General features: G+C 46.6%; 1 protein-coding gene across 1 annotated transcript in view; it reads right to left on the reverse strand.

Moving 5' to 3' along the window:
- ZMAT4 (zinc finger matrin-type 4) overlaps window positions 1–11,426 on the reverse strand; it is a 1,011,964-nt gene extending 1,000,538 nt beyond the window's left edge. The window contains exon 1 of the mRNA XM_077455722.1: window positions 10,888–11,426. Coding sequence (XP_077311848.1) covers window positions 10,888–10,965 — 78 coding nt within the window. The 5' untranslated portion in view covers window positions 10,966–11,426. The remainder of the gene's footprint in view (window positions 1–10,887) is intronic.
- Window positions 11,427–12,661: the final 1,235 nt, after the last annotated feature.

Here is a 12,661-nt window from a genome sequence, read left to right on the forward strand (position 1 = left end):
TAGAGGTAAGGTTAGGCACATTCGACCATAGGTTCTATAAACACGTTGTCAGAGTCATGTCGAATCTCCTATTCTATATCGAACTGTTGTAACAACGAAAACGAAAATAAAGCATTTATTTATGTCGGATCTTTCGTTTTTCGGATTTTGTGCTTTCGTTATCGTTTGTCAAAACGAAAACGAAAATAGCTGAAATTCGGACGAAAATGCATTCGGACGAAAACGAATGCACATGTCTAGTATTTGATCACCTCTGCGGTTTTTATTTTTTGCACTATAAACAAAAAACAGCGACAATTTTGAAAAAAAAAAAGCAATTTTTTTACTTTTCGCTATAATAAATACCCCCAAAAATATATTAAAAAAAAAACATTTTTTTTCCTCAGTTTAGGCCGATACGAATTCTTCTACATATTTTTGGTAAAAAAATTAAGAAATTAATCGCAATACAAAATAGGGGATAGTTTTATGGCATTTTTATTTTTATTAATTTTTTTATTAGTGACTGCGACATTATGGCGGACACATCGGACATTTTTGGCACTATTTTGGGACCATTGTCATTTATACAGCACTCAGTGCTATAAAAATGCACTAATTCCTGTGTAAATGACACGGGCAGCGAAGGGGTTAACCACTAGGGGGCGATGAAGGGGTTAAGTGTGTCCTAGGGAGTGATTCTAACTGTGTGGGGGGGAGGGGCTTCCACTCACATGACAGTGATCACTGCTCCCGATGACAGAGAGCAGTAGATCTCTGTCATGTCACAAGGCAGAACGGGGAAATGCCTTGCTTACACAGGCACTTCCCCGTTCTGCGGCTCCGTGACACGACCGGAGGGCATGAAGTCTGCCGGTCCCGTGGGCATGGTCACGCTGTATGCGGCGTGCGCCTGCTAGCCCCGCCAATTAACAGGGGACGTACAGGCACGCCCATTTGCCCACCACTGCCATTGTGCAGACGTATATCGGCGTGCGGCGCTCGACAAGTGGTTAAAGAGGAGCTGCGGTCTGCTCACATAATTCTGTAATAAAAACATCTTTGCCATTCTGAAGCTTCCCTCCAACCACTTTGCATATTATTTTATATATACTGCGATTCTGTACTTGCCAAATAGGCTGCAGAAATCTCCCTCCCACCGAGTCTGGCTGCAGTCATTTTAACTGTGGGCAGCTGAAGCTTCCTGGATTTACACAGACACACCCCCAGCTCTGCAGCTCTCATTGGCCCTCTTATGACTCCCCCCCCCCCCCCCCCCTGTCCTGGCAAACTCTCACGAGTGAGAGAAAGAGAAAGAGAGCTGTGTATGATGTGTATGATGTCATAAGCCTAGGCTAATAAACAGACAAGAAACAGGAAGTGGGCTGTATAAAGGGATTTATTGGCAGAAAAAAAAAATGTTTTACTATCCAAAGTTAAAACGACAACAATGGCAGAAAATGTAATAAATGGAACGATGAAAAATGACTGAAGTTCTACTTTAATTTGTCACTAACCAAAAGTCTAAACCAGAGGGTCCCCAAACTTACTAAACAAAGGGCAAGTTTACTGTCCTTCAGACTTTAGGGGGGGCCGGACTGTGGCCAGAGGGGGTAGAAATATTTTCTGGCATCGGTGGGTGTAAACAATGCCCCATCTTTGGTATTTTGGGGGGGGGGGGGGATAGTACCCCATTGTTGATGTCAGTGCCAAGAATTATGCCCCATTTTTGGTGTCAGAGGGCAGAATAGTGTCTCATATCAGTGGGATGAATAGTGCCCCAAGCAGTTGCGGTGCGTCCATAAGGACACACGGGCGCCGCCCCCCCTCTCTCCTGCCACCCCCTCTAGCACCAATCTATGCATGAATCTATCTATAGCCGCCGCTGCCACCCCCTATTCACCCGAAAAGGGTCTGGGTGCCTGAATTACAGCGGTGGGGGGGGGGGGGGGGTTATCGAAGCACCTGATTAGAGCCAAAGCCTCAATAGGCATCAAAAAAGGTGACTTGTGAGCACCAGCTGTGTTAGAAAAGCGAATGGATATTCACTTTCCTAACACTAGACCGCCTCTCCGACAGGCGCTGTGATAATCATAGCAGACGTTGGGAAGAGAGGATGGGAGAAGACATTGAGGAGCTGTCCCACCGTCACAGGGTAAGTGCAGATGGCGGCTGGGGGCACACTGGCAGCATTTGATGGGGCACAGTGGCTGCATTTGATGGCACAGTGGCTGCATTTGATGGGCACAGTGGCTGCGTTTGATGGGCACAGTGGCTGCGTTTGATGGGCACAGTGGCTGTGTTTGATGGGCACAGTGGCTGCGTTTGATGGGCACAGTGGCTGCGTTTGATGGGCACAGTGGCTGCATTTGATGGGCACAGTGGCTCCATTTGATGGGCACGATGGCTGCGTTTGCTGGCACAGTGGTGGCAATTGATGGGCACGGTGGCTGTGTTTGATGGCACATTGGCTGCGTTTGATGGCACGGTGGCGGCAATTGATGGGCACGGTGGTTGCGATTGATGGTACAGTGGTGGCAATTGATGGGCACAGTTGCAGCGTTTGATGGCACAGTGTCTGCGTTTGATGGGCACAGTGACTGTGTTTGATGGCACAGTGGCAGCAATTGATGGGCACAGTGGCGACAATTGATGGGCACAGTGGCTGTGTTTGATGGCACAGCGGCTGTGTTTGATGGCACAGCGGCTGTGTTTGATGGGCACGTGGCTGCATTTGATGGCACAGTGGTGGCAATTGATGGGCACGGTGGCTGCGTTTGATGGCACATTGGCTGCGTTTGGCACATTGGCTGCATTTGATGGCACAGTGGCGGCAATTGATGGGCACGGTGGTTGCGATTGATGGTACAGTGGTGGCAATTGATGGGCACAGTTGCAGCGTTTGATGGCACAGTGGCTGCGTTTGATGGGCACGGTGGCTGTGTTTGATGGCACAGTGGCAGCAATTGATGGGCACAGTGGCGGCAATTGATGGGCACAGTGGCTGTGTTTGATTGTACAGTGGCTGTGTTTGATTGTGGTCTAAACCAAGACTGGTATCTCCATTATGGCACAGCATTGGTGGGCTGAGTCACCCAATGGCTTCCTCTCTAGTGGCAAGATTCTCCATCTGGAGTTACAGGGGTGGATTTACTAAAGAGAAAAATAGACTGTGTACTTTGCAAAGTGCAGTTGCTCCAGAGCTCAAAGAATACCCAATCACGTGCAAGGAAAATAAAATAAAAAAAAACAGCATTTTTGCTTGCACATGATTGGATGACGGAAGTCACCTCTACTGTGCAGAGTGCCCCCCCCCGATCCTCCCTCTTCTGCGGATTCTAAGTGGTGCTAGTAGCTCCTCCCCTCATCGAGTCCCCGTTGGAGAAGCGCTCTCCTATGGGACACCCGTGCGCCCGCGCTCCCGAGTCCTGCTTCTGTGTCCATTGACACAGCAAGCAAGACTCTGCCTCGCACCCATCCCCCCCCCCCCGCGTCATTTTAATTGATTGACAGCAGCGGGAACCAATGGCTGCGCTGCTATCAATCAATCCAAGTGAAAAGAAAAAAATACCGCGCAGCAAACCAAATAATAATGTGCAATAAAGCCGCCAACACTGCTATAGACCAAAAGCTTCAAAGACAATATGTAAAAAAAATGTGTAGCGCTTTTATTGCAAAAATGATCACAAAATGAGTCTGACTCTAGTGAAAAATTACATCTAATAATATATAAACGCGAGCTGATATAATATATCATTTAAAATGAATACATATGTTCTATAAAAACAAATATAAAGCACCCAAAATCAAAAACGTGTAAATATTATACAAAATCACCTTTTTTGTATCATAATATTTACACGTTTTTGATTTTGGGTGTTTTATATATGTTTTTTATAGAACATATGTATTCATTTTAAATGATATATTATATAATGAAATGCAAAAATAAATAAAGAATCCATAAATATATTCTAGCGTTTGTAGACGCTATAACGTTTGCACAGACCAATCAATATACGCTTATTGGGATTTTTTTATTTTTTTTTTTATTTTTTTTTTACCAAAAACATGTAGCAGAATACATATTGGCCTAAATTTATGAAGAAATTAGATTTTTTTTTTTTTTTTTCAATTTCTTTAATTGGATATGCTTTAAAAAATATTGTTTTTTTTTTTTTTTTTTCTTTTGTTTATAGTGCAAAAAAATAAAATAAAAAAAAAACCTGTGTCCGGGGGAAATAAAATGATACATTTATGATTTATTTTATTTCAAGCTTTGCATGAACGTGCAATTGTCATTTAAAGTAACGCAGAAAAGTGGCCTGGTCATGAAGAGAGGGTAAAATTTTCCGGAGGTCAAGTGGTTAAACCTAAAAACAAAAAAAAATATATTGCCGTTTACCGATCATTAGATGTGGCGGCTGCATTCATTTTCTTGTCTTTTATCCCCCATCTGTTTTAACCTGGTGATCTGGCCAGTAACGCACTTCCCTGTAATAGTGAAACACAACTCTGGATGAAAGAGCACAGGAGGTACTGCGGACAGCAGCATTGTCAGTCTGGGGGGGGAGTGTTAAATGAATTGGAAGATTTTTGTTTTGTTTTTCACATTTTTTTTTAAATTTACTTACAGACCGCCCGCCGCCATTATACGGCGGCTGTTTAACGTGGAATGCCGTTGATATGGCAGTATAAAAATCGAATGGAGAAATTTATTTAGAAGATTTTAATACACTAATGAATTGAAGCCGAACCCCAGCTCAAACTTTATAATTAGTTACAGCAGGGTTTTTTTTTCCCCCCTTTTGGGAATAAAGATTAATGAATAAATACAAGATGATTGTTTGAATGACCCCCTGCCAGTGGTAAATGGTTTGTCTCATCCATGTAAACTGATGCATTCTGCTGGAGAGCTTGTGCTTTTGTAAAAAAAAAAAAAAAAAAAAAAAAAAACAGACTTAACCACTTCTGGACCGCCGAACGCTGATGTATGTCCTAACTTTGAGGATGGATATCGCTGTTATGGCAGAAGCTAGCTGCCATAACCCCGGTTTCATTTGAACCGCTTACCTACCAGCGCACGACGATATACGTCCTATTTTTGAAGAGGGATATCTCGGTAACGGCAGCAGCTGCTGCCACAACCGAGATATCTATCTCTTCAGGCGCCAGTCGGCTGTACGATAACGGTGGTCTCCGCAACGGATTCGCCGCGAGATCACCGATATCGGCAGCGGGAGAGGTGCCATCCGCCCTCCCGCCGCCCTCCCGGACCTTCTGCCGCTTACCGGAGCCGTCGGTAGCGGCGGAGGCGATCGGGTCCTTTCACTAGCTGGGTATGGAGACGAGTGAGGCTGAGATGACCCCCCACTCATCTCTATACCATAGGAGGGCGGAAGCGACGTCAAAACGTCACTTCCGCCCATACCTCTTAAAAGGTATATTTTTTTTAAATGTCATTTTTTCTTTTTTTTTCTTTTTTTTTTTTGCATTTTAGCCCAAATATGAGATCTGAGGACTTTTTGACCCCCCAGATCTCATATATAAGAGGACCTGTCATGCTTTTTTCTATTACAAGGGATGTTTACATTCCTTGTAATAGGAATAAAAGTGATCCATTTTATTTTATTTTTTAAACAGTGTAAAAATAAATAAAATCAATTAAAATAAATAAGAAAAAAAAAGGTTTTTAAAAACACCCCGTCACGACGAGCTTGCGCACAGAAGCGAGCGCATACGTGAGTAGCGCCCGCATATGAAAACGGTGGTCAAACCACACATGTGAGGTATCACCACGATCGGTAGAGCGAGAGCAATAATTCTAGCCCTAGACCTCCTCTGTAACGCAAAAAATGCAACCTGTAGAATTTTTTAATGTCGCTTATGGAGATTTTTGAGGCTAAAAGTTTGACGCCATTCCAAGAGCGGGCGCAATTTTGAAGCGTGACATGTTGGGTATCAATTTACTCGGCATACCATTATCTTTCACAATATAAAAAAAAAATTGGGCTAATTTTACTGTTGTCTTATTTTTTTATTCAAAAAAAGTGAATTTTTTCCAAAAAAAGTGCGCTTGTAAGACCGCTGCGCAAATACGGTGTGAAAAAAAAGTATTTCAATGACCGCCATTTTATTCTCTAGGGTGTTAGAAAAAAAACAATATAAAATGTTTGGGGGTTCTAAGTAATTTTCTAGCAAAAAAAAAAACTGTTTTAAACATGTAAACACCAAGTCTGAAAAAGAGGCCTGGTCCTTAAAGAGGGATTTTAAAAAATAAAATATTAAAAGCCAGCAGCTAAAAATACTACAGCTGCTGACTTTTAATAAATGGGCACTCACCTGTCCCAGGATCCATCGATGTCGGCAGCCGAGGTCGATCGATCGCTCAGCTCTCGGCTGCTGCCGTCGCCATTCTAGGTGAGGGAATCAGGAAGTGAAGCGAATCGGCTTCACGTCCCGGTTCCCTACTGCGCATGCACGAGCCACGCAGCGCAATAGGAATTGTCCGCGCTGTCACTGGGACCCGTGTGTGTCCCAGCAGACAGCGCGGCAGGACAGGAAATGACATAGACTCCCATGGGAGTCTATGCCCGGAAGTGGGTGTAAATACCTGTCTTTGACAGGCATCTCCACCCCCCTCTCCCCTGTAAGGTGCCAATTGTGACACCGGAGGGGGGGGAGGGTTCCGATCAGCGGAAGTTCCACTTTAGGGTGGACCTCCGCTTTAAGTGGTTAAACAGCGAGGCGGTCCACTTTCAGATAAGAGTGGTCTCTGCGGTGGATCACTTTTATCAGTGGTGGTAGAGGTATACCACCCCCCCGCCGTTGCCTGGTGGTCTCCGCCATTTACCGGAGCCGTCAGTAGCGGCGGAGAGCATAGGGTCCTCTCCCCTCAGTAACATGGAGCCGAGTGAGGGAATGATGTTCCCCCCCCCCCGCTCTGCACCATATCATTGGATGATGAAAGCAACATCAAACGTCACTTCCGCCCAATGGTCTTAAAAGAGAAAATGGTCTTTAAAAAATGTATTTATTTATTTATTTTATTGCATTTAAGTGTAGATGTGAGATGTGGGGTCTTTTTGACCCTAGATCTCAAATTAAAGAGGTCTTGTCATGCTTTTTTTTTTTTTTTTTTATCAAAGGCATATTCTGGGTCATGCTTTTTTTTTCTCACACCCGCATGTAAGTCAGACCACACACAAGTGACATGTTGGGTATCAATTTACTCTGCGTAACATTATCTTTCACAATATTTAAAAAAAAATAATAATAATTGGGCTAACTTTACTGTCGTCTTATTTTTTAATTCAAAAAAGTGTATTTTTTTTCCCAATAAAAAAAGTGCGCTTGTAAGACCGCTGCGCAAAAACGGTGTGACAGAAAGTATTGCAACGACCGCCATTTTATTCTCTAGGGTGTTAGGAAAACAAAATGTATAATGTTTGGGGGTTCTAAGTAATTTTCTAGCAAAAAAAAAAAAAAATAGTTAACTTGTAAACAACACATCTAAAAAAAAAAAAATAAAAAAAAAGGCCTGGTCCTGTGGTTAATGGCTGGGTCACCAGATGAAAATAGAAGGTCTCACCTCCAGATTTTCCGAAATAAAGATGAATCACACGGTTTCATTTTTGGGTGCACGGACATTTCATTTTTTTAAATTGTCGTCATTTGAAAAACAAATGGCCTGGGTTTTTTTTTTTTTTTTGCTTTGGAAAGTCATAATAAAAAGGAAGAATGTGCCGGTAAGGGACGATCACATCTATAAAGTATTACAAATCGGCTGCGCCCCCCAAAATTTCTCATTATAGAACAAACTCCAAGAATCGCATACATCCAGGGCAACGCTTATATAACATTTTACATTTTTTAAATGCAAGCCCTCAGGCAATTTGACCTCAATTATTTTTTTTTTTTGAAGAATGCCAACAGCAGCATTGAATGGACTCTAAAGCTGAATAAACAAGACATTAATAAACAAGTCAGACAGTGTCAAGGTCAATTCAGACCTTCTCACCACAACAAAGGGAAACCCATAATGAATGCCAAAAACATGCCTTCTCTATACAAACCGCAAGACAAGACAAGTGGAGAGGGGTCACATTGGTGACTGCTATAAGGAACAAGCCTTCCAACGTTCAGATGATGGTTCACCAAGATAAACATGCATGTAGCCGCTGGATTATTGATGCAGAATGCCAAATCTTCTGCATGCCCATCTCTATCATCTCTGTGCTGAACTTTCCATTCACATGTGCCAGGAAGCAATGTGATGCTTACAAAAGGTCTATTCTAATGCTCCAGTGTCTCACAATAGCCAGCTACTTCCCACATGGACCTTTTCAGCGGATCAGAATCAATGGGCTTATTGAGGAAACATGTCTGGCTGGGGGACAGGGCTTGGCAGGAGAGCTGAACATTTGTAAAGCCCCAGGCTTGTTCCCCTCATTGGAGAGACAGTCCTGAGCACAGGGAGTTGGTCCAGGAACTGTCTGGCGCCAACAGTGCTGAAATCCCAGAGAGCAGCAACTCACTCTGCAGAAACATGGTCCAGGAACTGTCCCAACTTAACAGTGCTGAAATCCCAGCAACTCACTGCCATGCCCAGGGGTAGATGTTCACATGGAGTTCAAGAGGCATGGTCTAGGAACTATCCTACCTTAACAGTGCTGAAATCTCAGCAACTCACTGCCATGCCCAGGGGTAGATGTTCACATGGAGTTCAAGAGGCATGGTCTAGGAACTATCCTACCTTAACAGTGCTGAAATTCCAGCAAGTCGCTGCCATGCCCAGGGGGTAGATGTTCATAAGGGGTTCAAGGGGCATGGTCCAGGAACTGTCCTACCTTAACAGTGCTGAAATCCCAGCAACTCACTGCCATGCCCAGGGGTAGATGTTCATAAGGGGTTCAAGAGGCATGGTCCAGGAACTGGCCTGCCTTAACAGTGCTGAAATTCCAACAACTCACTGCCATGCCCAGGGGTAGATGTTCACATGGGGTTCAAGAGGCATGGTCCAGGAACTGTCCCACCTTAACAGTGCTGAAATCCCAGCAACTCGCTGCTATGCACAGGAGTGGAATTTAACTTGGGGTACCAGGATTTTCACTTGGGGTTCCAGAGACTTAGTCTAGGAACTGTCCAAAGCTAACAGTGCTGAAATCTCAACAACTTACTGCCATGTAGAGAGGACAGTTGTTCAAATGGTGTTCCGGGGACATGGTCCAGGAACTGTCCTACCTTACTAGTGATGAGATCCCAGTAACTCCCTCTGCCATGCACAGGGGGGGATTTGCACTTGGGGTACCAGGATTTTCACATGGAGTCCAGGAACTGTCCAAAGCTAACAGTGCTGAAAACTCAGAAACTCACTCTCCTGCACACAGGTAGATGTTCTTGTAGTGTTCCAGGGACATGGTCCAGGAACTGTCCTACCTGAACAGTGCTGAGATCCCAGCAACTCACTGCCACACATAGGGGTAAATGTTCACATGGTGTTTCAGGGACATGGTCCACGAACTGTCCTACTCCTGCACGGGGTACCAGGATTTTCACATGAGGTTCCAAGGACATAGTCCAGGAACTGTCCAAAGCTAACATTGCTGAACTCCCAGCAGCTCACTGCCATGAACAGGGGATACATGTTCACATGGAGTTCCAGGGACATGGCCCAGGATTCCCAGGAACTGTTCTACCTTAAGAGTGCTAAGATCCCAGCAACTCACTCTGCCCTGCACAGACTGTCCTACCAAGAGTGCTGAAATCACAGTACCTCACTGCCATGCACAGGGGGTAGATGTTCACATGGAATTTAAGGGACATGGTCCAGGAACTGTCCTACCTTAACAGTGCTGAGATCCCAGTAACTCACGCTGCCCTGCACAGGGGTGGATTTTTACTTGGTGTACCCAAATTTTGACATGGGGTTCCACGGGTATAGCCCAGGAACTGTCCAAAGCTAACAGTGCTGAAATCCCAGAATCTCATTGCCATGCCCAGGGGGTAGATGTTCACATGGGGTTCCAGGGACATGGTTCAGGAACTGTCCTACCTTAACAGTGCTGAGATCCCAGCAACTCACTCTGCCCTGCACTGGGGATAAATGTTCACATGGTGTTCCAGGGACTTGGTCCAGGAACTGTCCTACTAAGAGTGCTGAGATCCCAGCACCTCAGCACCATTCACAGGGGGTAGATGTTCACATGGTATTTAAGGGACATGGTCCAGGGACTGTCCTACCTTAACAGTGCTGAGATCCCAGCAACTCACTCTGCCCTGCACAGGGGTGGATTTTCACTTGGTTTACCGGAATTTGACATGGGGTTCCACGGATATAGTCCAGGAACTGTCCAAAGCTAAGAGTGCTGAAATCCCAGCACCTGAATGCCATGCCCAGGGGGTAGATGTTCACACGGGGTTCCAGGGACATGGTCCAGGAACTGTTCTACCTTAACAGTGTTGCGATCTCAGCAACTCACCCTACCCTGCACAGGGGTAGATGTTCACACGGGGTCCCACATGGTCCTGGAACTATCCAAAGCTAACGGTGCTGAAATCCCAGCACTCTGCCATATACAGGGGTAGCAGGATTTTCACATGGGGTAGAAGAGACATGTTTTAAAAAAAAACTAACACAGTGCATGACAGTACAAGCCATCTGTTTACAAAGCTGAAAAACACAGATAAGGCAGGGATGTGCAATTGTCGGGTAATTTACGGCTGTGCTGAGGATCATTGCATGCGTGCCATCCCCCTGCATCCCCTGCATAGGGTAGAAGGGATGGAGATCAGTGTACACAGGATGCAATGACTGTTCCAGGACTCTTCTATTCCTGCAGCCATGTGATCTCTGATTATTTTTGCTCCATCCCAAACAAAGGATCCTGAGTGGTGCAGGAAACTTACCCCGGCTGGCTGCACTGCTGCTACACCAAGGCTGTGCTGCTGCTCTTCAGTGGGATCCCCAGCACAAAGTGAATACATCCAAGCCCTGTGTGCTCCACTGACAGTGTACTCCTCTATCTGCCTCCAGCACCGACAATGTGCTCCTCTATCTGCCACCAGCACCGGCAATGTGCTCCTCTATCTGCCACCAGCACCGGCAATGTGCTCCTCTATCTGCCACCAGCACCGACAATGTGCTCCTCTGTCTGCCAGCAATGACAGTGTGCAGCTCGGTCCTCCTTGCCCTGTCACGTTGCTCAGGGCTGATGTGATTGATTCCCTGAGAAGAGGTGAAATGCTGGAGCTGCTCTGTGTGATGTTTAGCGGAGACTTTCACTGCCTCTTCCTCCTGTAGAACCAACAGCTAGAGCTGGGGGGACTCAGAGCTCCTTCCTATCATCACTGTGCCTATATGGTGGGATGAGGCTGCTAAAGCTGTGGGGTCTGGAGGACTCTGTGCTCACTGTCCCCTAGGGTGGGGTGAGACTGCTAGAGCTGTGGGGTCTGGAGGACTCTGTGCTCACTGTCCCCTAGGGTGGGGTGAGACTACTAGAGCTGGGGGGTCTGGAGGACTCTGTGCTCACTGTCCCCTAGGGTGGGGTGAGACTGCTAGAGCTGGGGGGTCTGGAGGACTCTGTGCTCACTGTCCCCTAGGGTGGGGTGAGACTGCTAGAGCTGGGGGGTCTGGAGGACTCTGTGCTCACTGTCCCCTATGGTGGGATGAGACTACTAGAACTAAGGGGGGCTTGAGGGTATTTAGAGTTCCTTCCTATTATCACTGTCCCTATGGTGGGATAAGACTACAAGAGCTGGGGGGTCTGGAGGACTCTGTGCTCACTGTCCCCTAGGGTGGGGTGAGAGTGCTAGAGCTGGGGGGTCTGGAGGTCTCTGTGCTCACTGTCCCCTAGGGTGGGGTGAGACTGCAAGAGCTGGGGGGGTCTGATGGACTCTGTGCTCACTGTCCTCTAGGGTGGAATGAGACTGTTAGAGCTGGGGAGTCTGGAGGACTCTGTGCTCATTGTCCCCTAGGGTGGGGTGAGACTGCTAGAGCTGGGAGGTCTGGAGGACTCTGTGCTCACTGTCCCCTAGGGTGGGGTGAGACTGCTAGAGCTGGGGGGTCTGGAGGACTCTGTGCTCACTGTCCCCTAGGGTGGGGTGAGACTGCTAGAGCTGGGGGGTCTGGAGGACTCTGTGCTCACTGTCCCCTATGGTGGGATGAGACTACTAGAACTAAGGGGGGCTTGAGGGTATTTAGAGTTCCTTCCTATTATCACTGTCCCTATGGTGGGATAAGACTACAAGAGCTGGGGGGTCTGGAGGACTCTGTGCTCACTGTCCCCTAGGGTGGGGTGAGAGTGCTAGAGCTGGGGGGTCTGGAGGTCTCTGTGCTCACTGTCCCCTAGGGTGGGGTGAGACTGCAAGAGCTGGGGGGGTCTGATGGACTCTGTGCTCACTGTCCTCTAGGGTGGAATGAGACTGTTAGAGCTGGGGAGTCTGGAGGACTCTGTGCTCATTGTCCCCTAGGGTGGGGTGAGACTGCTAGAGCTGGGAGGTCTGGAGGACTCTGTGCTCACTGTCCCCTAGGGTGGAGCGAGACTGCTAGAGCTTGGGGGTCTGGAGGACTCTGTGCTCACTGTCCCCTAGGGTGGGATGAGACTACTAGAACTAAGGGGGGCTTGAGGGTATTTAGAGCTCCTTCCTATTATCACTGTCCCTATGGTGGGATAAGACTACA

This window comes from Lithobates pipiens, unplaced genomic scaffold (assembly GCF_037356315.1).
Source record: "Lithobates pipiens isolate NorthernLeopardFrog02 unplaced genomic scaffold, aLitPip1_a1.2 Scaffold_25, whole genome shotgun sequence".
Taxonomy (NCBI): domain Eukaryota; kingdom Metazoa; phylum Chordata; class Amphibia; order Anura; family Ranidae; genus Lithobates; species Lithobates pipiens.